The 10852-nt window shown below is 45.6% G+C and overlaps 1 protein-coding gene across 1 annotated transcript in view; it reads right to left on the bottom strand.

Moving 5' to 3' along the window:
* Positions 1-5611: 5611 nt before the first annotated feature.
* The window catches only part of FCGBP (Fc gamma binding protein), a 65331-nt gene continuing 60090 nt past the window's right edge, over positions 5612-10852 (bottom strand). Inside the window, exons 25-27 of the mRNA XM_073015737.1 lie at positions 9060-9443; positions 5910-6181; positions 5612-5785 (exon numbers count right to left, since the gene is read on the bottom strand). Coding sequence (XP_072871838.1) covers positions 5776-5785; positions 5910-6181; positions 9060-9443 — 666 coding nt within the window. The 3' untranslated portion in view covers positions 5612-5775. The remainder of the gene's footprint in view (positions 5786-5909; positions 6182-9059; positions 9444-10852) is intronic.

Below are 10852 nucleotides of genomic sequence, written 5' to 3'. Positions count from 1 at the left end.
CAGGCATGAGAAATGCCAGGCTATAATTTATTTACTTTAGATCTTTTTTGGGGGGAGTACAACATGCTAAGAGAAAAGTACATGTAACTGTGGTTTTATGAAGTATCACAAAGGGAAGAAACCACATAACTGCCACTCAGGTCAATAAAGAGAATGTGACCAGTACCCCCAAATTCCCCTTTTGGTTCTACTCTTAGAGGTCTTTTCATGTGAACACTGTTCTAACCTTGCTTCCTTCACTTCATAATATATTATGAAGATCACCCCAGAACAGTTTATAGAGATCTTTCTTATATTTCATTTATCTGGATTACAGTCTGCTATGTAGATGAAACGTCGTTTAGTCAACCAGTCCCCTAACAGAAAATTGACTTAGTTGTTCCCAGTCTTTTTTCCTTACAAAGAGTGTTGCAGTGAGCAACCTGGGCTCACTACTGGTGGAGGGCGTCCAGATTCTGGGCGTTTTGAACAAAGAATTGGACAAAACGCTCCAACGAAGCAGCCAACAAAAGAATGATGCAAAGAAAGCATAAATTATTGAAATGAAAAGTACACTCCACAGGGTGGGAGCAGGCTGAACAGACACACTCAACAAACCAGGAAGCAACCAATCAGAGGCTAAAGTGAAGGTACAAAGTTACACCCTATGCAAACGTCTAACGGGTCGGGATGGGTGGGGGACCAATCAGAGGCTGAAGTGAAGTTACAGGTTTACACCCCTATGCAAATAAAGACTAGGCCCATGACCAGTCTGATTGGTTGTGGGAGACTACCAATCAGAGGTACTTTCCATTTTTCATCGGCCACGCAGAAAGGGGAGGGGAAGTCTGCTGGGGTTGGGGGTTGCAAAGGGAGTAGCCTCTGATCCTTTTGTTACTTGGGTGTGGAAAATTGGGATTTTCCTTTTGATTCAGTTCTAGGAAGTCAGTGCAAATCAGCCTTAGGTTTTCTGCCTCCAGACCCTATTCTCCTGCCTCAGGCTTACATCCTTTTATTGCCAGTGTATCTTTAAGTTGGATTCCTAGCAGTGGGATCACTGGATCAAAAGATAAATGCAGCCGAGGGGGGTGGGGTACTGCTCACGCCTGTAATCCCGGCACTTTGGGAGGCTGAGGCGAGTGGATCACTTGTGATCAGAAGTTCAAGACTAGCCTGGCCCACACGGTGAAACCCCGTCTCCACTAAAAATACAAAATTAGCTGGGCACGGTGGCGCACATCTGTAATCCCAGGTATGTGGGAGGCTGAGGCAGGAGAATCACTTGAACCCGGGAGGTGGAGGTTGCGGTGAGCTGAGATCCCGCTACCACACTCGAGCCTGGGTAACAAAACAAGACTCCACCTCAAAAAAAAAAAAAAAAAAAAAAAATTTTTTTTTAAATGCACCTGCAATCTTGTTAGACACTACCAAATATCCCTTATGCGTTGGACTTACACGTTGTGCATTTCCACTGGTAACACAGAAGAGTGTTCTTTTTCTCATAGTCTAGTCAACAAATTGTATTGTCTAATTTTTGTGACTTTGCTAATGGGTGAGAAGTAGTATTGCAGGGTAATTTAATTTGCATTTCTTTTCATATGAGCAGAATCAGACACTCCTTAGGTTTTGTTTGTTTGTTTTTTGTTGTTGAGACAGAGTCTTGCTCTGTCGCCCAGGCTGGAGTGCGGTGGCACGATCTCGGCTCACTGCAACCTGTCTCTCCGGCTCAAGCAGTTCTCCTGCCTCAGCCTCCCAAGTAGCTGAGATTACAGGCGTGTGCCAGCACACTCAGCTAATTTTTGTATTTTTAATAGAGACAAGGTTTCACCACGTTGGCCAGGCTGGTCTCGAACTCCTGACCTCAGGTAATCTGCCCGCCTCAGCCTTCCAAAGTGCTGGGATTATGGGCGTGAGTCACGGCACCCAGCCACCTCCTTAGGGTTTTTTTTTTTTTTTTTTTTTTTGAGATGGAGTCTCGCTCTGTCGCCCAGGCTGGAGTGCAGTGACCGGACCGCAGCTCACTGCAAGCTCTGCCTCCCAGGTTTACGCCATTCTCCTGCCTCAGCCTCCCGAGTAGCTGGGACTACAGGCGCCCACCACCTCGCCCGGCTAGTTTTTTTGTATTTTTAGTAGAGATGGGGTTTCACCATGTTAGCCAGGATGGTCTCGATCTCCTGACCTCATGATCCGCCCGTCTCGGCCTCCCAAAGTGCTGGGATTACAGTCTTGAGCCACCGCGCCGGGCCAGGTTTTAAGGCAATTTGTATTTCTTTTTCTATGAACTATTCCAATCATTTGCATATTTTTCTATTGGAATGTTGCTTTTTATTCTTTATTTTTTAGGACTTCTTAATTCTTTTTCTCGAAGGGAAATTGATCCCAGGCAATGGTTGACAGCAAAATTCAATAGAAAGCACTGGCTATGGTAGAAGACACATCCGGATTCACATCTGGGCTCTATTATTTACAAACTGTTTGCCCTTGGACAAGTTATTTAACTTCACTGAGCCTATTTCTTTGTCTATTCCCATTTCACAGAGTAATTATGAAGTTCAGAAATACTGTACACAAAGAACATGACATACTGCATGCATTCAACATGTTTGGATTTCTCCCAATTGCCTGTTTATATCCTCAACCCATTTTTTTAATTTTTCTTTTCTTTTCTTTCTTTTTTTTTTTTTTTTTTTTGAGATGGAGTCTTGCTCTGTTGCCCAGGCTGGAGTACAGTGGTGTGATCTCGGCTCACTGCAACCTCTGCCTCCCGAGGCTCAAGCGATTCTCCTGCCTCAGCCTCCGGAGTAGCTGGAATTACAGGCACATACCACCATGCCCCACTAATTTTTGTATTTTTTAGTAGAGATGGGGGTTTCACCATGTTGGCAAGGCTAATCTAGAACTCCTGACCTCAGGTAATCTGCCTGCCTCGGCCACCCAAAGTGCTGGGATTACAGGCATGAGCCACCGCACCTGGCCAACCCAGTTTTTTCTGATTGGGTTAGGTTACTGTCTTTCTTATTGAAGCATCTCTACATATTGTGGATATATATATATATATTTTTTTTTTCTTAGAAGCCTTCTTTTCTTTTCTTTTTTCTTTTTCTTTTTTTATTTTTTATTATACTTTAAGTTCTAGGGTACACAACGTGCAGGTTTGTTACATATGTATACATGTGCCATGTTGGTGTGCAGCATATTGTGAATATTAATCCTTTGTTAGGTTTATTGCAAAGCTTTCCTGCAAGTTTGTTTTTAGTTATTTATTCATTCATCCAATATGTACTGAGCACCTACGATGTGACAGACTGTGCTAGGAGCTGCAAATAAAGTAGTGAATGAAGCAGATACCGTCTCTGCCCTTAAGTTATTTCTAATTGGAGAGAAAGTCAAACAAAATTAATTATAAAGTGTGACAAAGGCTAAGAAGGAATTTAGCAAAAGGGTGGGACACAAGGGGATCCATGAAAGTGGATCCATCCAATCATTTATCTTCTCTTTTTATTGAGACAGGGTCTCTGTTGCCCAGGCTGAAGTGCAGTGGAATGATCATGGCTCACTGCAGCCTTGACCTCTAGGCTCCAGTGATCCTGCCACCTCAGCCTCCCGAGTAGCTGGGAATACAGGCACGTGCCATCATGCCCAGCTAATTTTTACATTTTTTGTAGAATTGGGGTCTCACTATGTTGCCCAGTGGGGTGGTCATGAAAGTCCTCTCTAAGTTAATTAACACTGAAGATTACATTGAAGGATGAGAAAAAGCCAGTCATGTCATGAGTGGAGGGACAAGCATATTATAAAGGACTGAAGTGGCAAAATTTGGCACATTCAATAAATTGAAAGATCACATTCCCAAATCATAATTGGCAAGGAAGATAGTGATAGGAGATGAGTCAGAAGAGGTTGGCAGGGGCCTCATAGGACAAGGTGAAGAAATTTGATTTTATTATAAATGTATATAGTTAATTATTATATATATTATATAATATATATTTTTATATATAACCATTATTATTATTATTTTAAACGACAGGATCATGCTCTGTCGCCCAAGCTGGAATGCATGGCGCAATCATAGCTCCCTGTAACCTCAAATTCCTGGGCTTAAACAATCCTCCCACCTCAGCCTCCTCAGTAGCTGAGACTACAGGCCTGCACCACCATGCTTGGCTAATTTTTAAATTTTTTGTAGAGACAAGGTCTTGCTATGTTGCCCAGGCTGGTCTTGAACTCCTGGGTCCAAGTGACCTGTTTGTATTTTAAGGAAGATTCTCATGACAGCTGTGACAGTAGATTACAGAAGAGAAAGAGCAGACAGTAGGTTACTGTGTTGTTGACAGAAGTTAGGATAATGACTTGTACCAGGTGGTGACAGTGGGCATAATAAGAAAGGTAGATTTCAGGTATGTTTTTTCTTTGTTTGTTTGTTTTTTCGAGATAGAATCTTGTTCTGTTGCCCAGGCTGGAGTGCAGTGGCACAATCTTGGCTCACTGCAACCTCCACCTCCCAGGTTCAGGTTCAAGCAATTATCCAGCTTCATCCTCCCAAGTAGCTGGGATTACAGGCACATGCCACCACGCCTGGCTAATTTTTATATTTTTAGTAGAGACACGGTTTCAGCATGTTGGCCAGGCTGGTCTCGAACTCCTGACCTTGTGATCCAACCACCTGAGCCTCCCAAAATGCTGGGATTATAGGTGTAAGCCACTGTGGGGCCTTGGGTGTGTTTTGAAACAGTTCAAGATGATCTGTTAAGGAACTGAGTGGAGGACAAAGGAGAGGAAGAAATGAAGAATAATTCCCCTATTTTCTTGCTGCTGAACTCACTGGGTGCTAATTGTGCTATTTAAGGAGGTAGGGAAGACCATCATGGGAAGGGGACAGATTTGAAAGAATACCAAGACTTCAGTTTTTTACTTGTTGATTGCATTAACACATTAAATCTTCACTCCAGCTCTGTAAGTACTATCATTAACTCTACTTTAAAGATGAGAAGACTGATCTAGAGAGAAATTAAGTAACTTGCTAGGGTTATAAATGATAAAGCCAGAATCTATTATCTCTCTCCATTTTCCACTCCTTCCCTCCATCCAATCATTTATCTTCTCTTTTTATTGAGACAGGGTCTCACTCTGTTGCCCAGGCTGAAGCACAGTGGGATGATCATGGCTCACTGCAGCCTCAATCTCTTAGGCTCCAGTGATCCTCCCACCTCAACCTCCCGAGTAGCTGGGAATACAGGCACGTGCCACCATGCCCAGCTAATTTTTATATTTTTTGTAGAGATGGGGTCTCACTATGTTGCCCAGGCTGGTCTCAAACCCCTAGGCTCAAGCAAACCTCCTGCCCCAGCCTCCCAAAGTGCTGGGATTACAAGCGTGAGCCACTGCGCCTGGCCATTTATCTTCTCATCCATCCATTCTTCTAATCACCTATTGTTGCCTCCTCTTCCTAGTTCCCCACACACCATTTTCTCAATTCCTCCATCCATCTCTTCATCTACCCATGCAATCATCCATCCATCCTCCCAGCCCCCAATAAACATTCATCATGTGCCAGATTCCCCAGGCACCTGATACCTGCTGTGCAGGAGGAAAGTCAGGGATGAGAAGGCATGAGACAGACACAGTGACATGCAGCTTAGCTTAAGAGATTTATTCAACGCTCTCACATTTGGCCTCTGTGACCCAGAAGACTGGTAGAGCAGGGTAGGAGCACATGATGCATCCTTCAGCCCCTGCAACCTCCAGGAGGATCAGGTCTTCTTCAGGAAGTCTTCACTCCCGGTGGACAACTGATCAGCCATAACTGCAAGAGACAGACACTTAGCACCCCCGCTTGCAGACTAAACACCCATCCTGACTGCCCTCATCCCATGAGGATCCAAGTGCCTTTGCCCCAAGAAGTCTGGTTTCCATACTACATTCCTCACCATGGGGAGAAGTCCTGTGCTCTCCATTTCTCCATCACTGACTTCCCCTCGGAGTCACGCCAATCATTGGTCTGGTCTCCGTCAAAGTTTCCACAGGCCCCACACAGTTTCCCAGCATGGTCTTCGCTGACCATCACAGCCAGCTTCCCATTGGCTCCAAGCCACACCTGGACCCCTGCCTTCTGGCGGACTAGCAGGGAGCCATCAGGTGTACGACTCACAGACACAGATGCTAACTTCTCAGCTGGAAGATCCACTCGGAGACCATTCACCTGGTGGGGGGTGCCCAGCAAACACAGAGGTGAGGCCACAGCCATAGAATAGCTGGGTGTTACCAGGATGGAGACCCCAAGCAAGATAAGTTCATGGAGCTAAATCAAAGAGGTGGGTGCTGAAAGAGATGAAGACCTGGGTGTTTGCACTATTTGGAGTAATGGATACATGAGAAGATAGCTGGAGATCTGGATAGACGGATAGAAGGATGGAGAGTGGAGGGATGGAGAGATCGACCTGTGGATCTACACAATACCCCAAAGTCAGTGGGGGAAGCACTTTGTACCAGACAGATAAGCAAACAAACAGACAAACAATCAAACCCCAGGGTCATCTTTACAGTTCTAACTGTCTTTTTCTTTCTTCCTTTTTTTTTTTTTTAAGATAGGGTTTTGCTTTGTCATCCTAGCTGGAGTGCAGTGGTGCAATCACAGCTCACTGCAGCCCTGACCTCCTAAGTTCAATCAATCCTCCCACCTCAGCCTTCCGAGTAGCTGAGACTACAGGACTACAGGTATGCGCCACCACACCCGGCTAATTTTTGTATTTTTTTGTAAAGATGGGGTCTCACTATGTTGTCTAGGTTGGTTTTGAACCCCTGGATTCAGGTGATCTGCCTACCTCAGCCTGGTTCTAGTTTGCAAAATAAAACAAACTTTGAGCACATTCTGTAAGTTATTGGTTCCCTAACCAAAACAACATTATCCTTTATTTTTGCAATGCTGATATCTGAAGATAAGTAATGACTTTAGCAAATATAATAATCATGTGAGAAAATTACTTTTTCTTCATCATAGGCTGCAGATCCAGTAACTTTGTGAATTTTTTTCCTTTAACTGTTGTCTACATTAGTTGGTAAATTAGCCCTTCTAAAGTTAGATTCTCTAGAGAAACTTCCTTGAAAGACTTCTCTCTCTCTCTCTTTTTTTTTTTATAAATCCTTTTATTGTTTGTTTATTTTTGGTTTTGTTGTTGTTTTTGAGATAGAATCTTGCTCTGTCGCCCAGGCTACAGTGCAATAGCACGATCTCGATTCACTGCAACCTCCGCCTCCCGGGTTCAAGCAGTCCTCCTGCCTCAGCTGGGACTACAGGCATTTGCCGCCACGCTCGGCTAATTTTTGTATTTTTAGTAGTAACTGGGTTTCGCCATGTTGGCCAGGCTGGTCTCTAACTCCTGACTTCAAGTGATCGGCTGCCCACCTTGGCCTCCCAAAGTGCTGGGATTACAGGCATGAGCCACCATGCCCAGCCCTCTAAATGCTTTTGTATCTGAGTTTTCCTCTGCCAGATGATTGGAGAGATAGGTAGATAGATCTGAAAAGACAGATGGGTGGGTGGGTGGATGAATGGATGGATGGATGGATGGATGGATGGATGGATGGATGGATGGATGGGTGGATGGATGGGTGGATGGATGGATGGGTGGATGGATGGGTGGATAGGTGGATTTGTGGGTGGATGGATGGATGGACAGATGGGTGGCTGGATGGAAGAAAGAAGGAAGGGAAGAAGACAAAAAGGAAGGAAATAGGAAAAAGAGAAAGAGGTATAGAATAGATGCTGGAAGGAAGGAGGGGAAAAGGGAGGATGGGCATAGTGAAGGATAGATGAAGACTAGTGGATGGAAAGTCTCGGTAGGGTGTGAACTTTGCAAGTATAACGACTGAGTCCACGTCATGTCTGTTACCCAGCACATGGCCTGGCACAAAAGGAGCAGGGTTGAGTTTATTCACAAAACCAACCTTTTCCTGAGTACCCTCTAGGTGCCACGCCTTGATCTGGGTACTGGGAACAAACTGGTGACCAAGATGGACAGGATCCCTGCCTACCTGCGGCTTATAGTCCAGTGATGAACAAAGATGCTGAGCATCTTCTGGGAGTTTCCTTCTAGGAGTCTGGAATTTTGGTAGGTGGATACCAAAACCCCAGGCACTGAGACTCTAATGAACTTCCCTGGTAGATGACATTTCACGTTTCATCACAACTTTGTTGCTGGAGGAATGAAGCACATCCTGTGTGATTCTACCGAGAAAGGACTCTCGGAAGCTTGCACCTGATTCCCCTGGACTTTGTGTGATGCACCTTTTCCCTGTGTCGATTTCACTTTGTATCTTTTCCCTATGACACGTCTTAGCCCTAAGTACAACTATATGCTGAGTCCTGTGAGTCCTACTGAATCACTGAACCTGGGGGTGGTTATGGGAAACCCTGACACATTATGTGACCCCCCCCAGCCTTGACCAATCACAGAACTTCCTCCCTAAAGTCACAGTGATTGGCTCCAGGGGTGGGCATGTGACCCAAACTGGCCCAGTGAGATATAATCCTGGGATATTTTATTGAACCATTTTCTGTTAAGGTAGTTAAGCGGGTGGGGCATAGGCCTGGGCAGCTGAGGGGGTTGTCTTTACCCCTGCAAGTGGAAAGCCTGTTTGAGAATAAAGCTGATTTGGCAAATAGCAAGTCTCAAAGATGGAAGTACAAATTTCTGATAATATTGCCAGGGCACCTAGAGTCAGCCATTCCTGAGGCTCTATCCTTGGATTTTCTAGCTACATGGACTAATAAATTCAATTTTGCTTAAGGCAGTTTGAATTTGGTTTTAAGTCACTTGCAACCCATAGAGTCTCGATTCATACTAGTGTCAAAACTATTAAGTTACTCGAGTATGTTTTTGCTCCTCTAGAACTCAGCCAGAACAGAGGGACCAAGTTTGAAATATTGAGATAAATACAAATCCAGAGACTAAACCGCAGAGACATGGATAAAGAAAACAGATCGTAAGACAGAAAGGAAGCCAGGAATGTGGGGACACTGTAATCGGAAGAGCAAAAGCCCAGGGGAGACATTCCCCACCCCCTACTCACAAACTTACCCACACACCCTTGTTTGGGGTCACCGTCACCATCCCATCCTCGAAGAAGATGTGGATCTGGCCCACAGCCTCAGTTTTGCCATGGCAGGTCTGGACTTCAGCAACCACACGGTACCAGGGGACGGTCTTCTGTAGTCCTGGACAGCGGGAAGAGAGCTCATAGACACCAGGAGAGGTCGTGGCACCACGGGCCCCATCAAAGGTGGTGAGGTTGGCACCCACAGACAGGACACAGAGACCACGGGCGGCCCAGCACTGCCGGGCTTCAGCCTTGACCTCGCATACGCGGCCTGGTGGGCAGCCAGCTGCCTGGCATGTCAGGCCGGAGCTTGAGGAACAGGAACAGCGCTTGCTGCAGTCTGAGGTCAGCAGGGAGGAGTTCACCTGTGCACAGAAAGGGGCCAGGTTATGGTGGTGGGATGGATCGCAAAAATGGCCACACTCCTTGAACCCTCTGTATCCATGCAGAGTCACTTTACAGACTCCCATTAAGAAATAGAGTTTATTTCCCCCTCGCAATGAATCTGGGTTGGCCATAAGACTATATTTAGGTGAATGAAACACACAAGAAGCAATATCGTGACAGGTTTAAGCCTAGACCTCAAGAGACCTTACAGCTTCTCTTTTCTCTCTCTCTCTCTCTCTCTCTCTCTCTCTCTCTCTCTCTCTCTCATATAGACAGAATCCTGCCCAGCCACCATGAGAACAAGCCTGGGCTAGCTCCCTAGAAGATGAGTGACCCCATGGAACATAGATAACTCTTCCAGCTCAGGCCACCCTAGACCAGGCAGCCTTCAGCTGACTCACCAGGTGACTACAGATATTATACATGAGCAACCCCAGAGCATAGCAGAAGAACCGCCCAGCCAAGTCCAGCCTAAACTGCAGTCACAAAATTGCAAACTAGATGAATAATTGTTTTAAGCCACCACGTTTTGGAGTGATCTGTAACCCAGCAAAAGCTAACTGATACAGGTAAGAAATGAAGAAATGTGGCCGGGCGCGGTGGCTCAAGCCTGTAATCCCAGCACTTTGGGAGGCCGAGACGGGCGGATCACGAGGTCAGGAGATCAAGACCATCCTGGCTAACATGGTGAAACCCCGTCTCTACTAAAAAATACAAAAAATTAGCCCGGCGTGGTGGCGGGTGCCTGTAGTCCCAGCTACTCGGGAGGCTGAGGCAGGAGAATGGCGTGAACCCAGGAGGCGGAGCTTGCAGTGAGCCGAGATTGCGCCACTGCACTCCAGCCTGGGAGACAGCGAGACTCCATGTCAAAAAAAATAAAAAAATAAAGAAATGAAGAAATGTAATTAACAAAATAAATGCCATCTCTACACTAATGATTTCCACATCTCTAGGCCAGACCTCTACCATAAAGGCCAGACTCACAAATCCAAGAAGACTTCTGGCATAGGCAGAGGGGTCAGAGCAGGAATGGGGAAGCATAGGGAGCTGAGGGGTTCAGAGGAGGTACCTAACCCAGCCTAGGGGATCAAGGATGGCTTCCAGTAAGCAGTGAGAGCCTACTGGAAAGAGCAAAATTTGACTCCATTTGCAAGCAATGCAAGTCAGCACGGCATGTTAATGGATAGCCTCAGGCTGACTTCTCTATGTCACAATTTCTTCATCTGTATAATGGGTAAAATAGCCATAGTATCTATTGCAGAGGATTGTTGTGATTATTAAATGGATTAACATCCATAACATGGCCAGGAGAGGTGGCTCATCCCTGTAATCCCAGCACTTTAGGAGGCCAAGGCAGGAGGATTGCTTGAACCCAGGAGTTTGAGAC

The sequence above is a fragment of the Chlorocebus sabaeus genome, chromosome 6, assembly GCF_047675955.1.
Source record: "Chlorocebus sabaeus isolate Y175 chromosome 6, mChlSab1.0.hap1, whole genome shotgun sequence".
NCBI lineage: Eukaryota > Metazoa > Chordata > Mammalia > Primates > Cercopithecidae > Chlorocebus > Chlorocebus sabaeus.
This window is presented reverse-complemented; position numbering and strand designations above follow the sequence as displayed.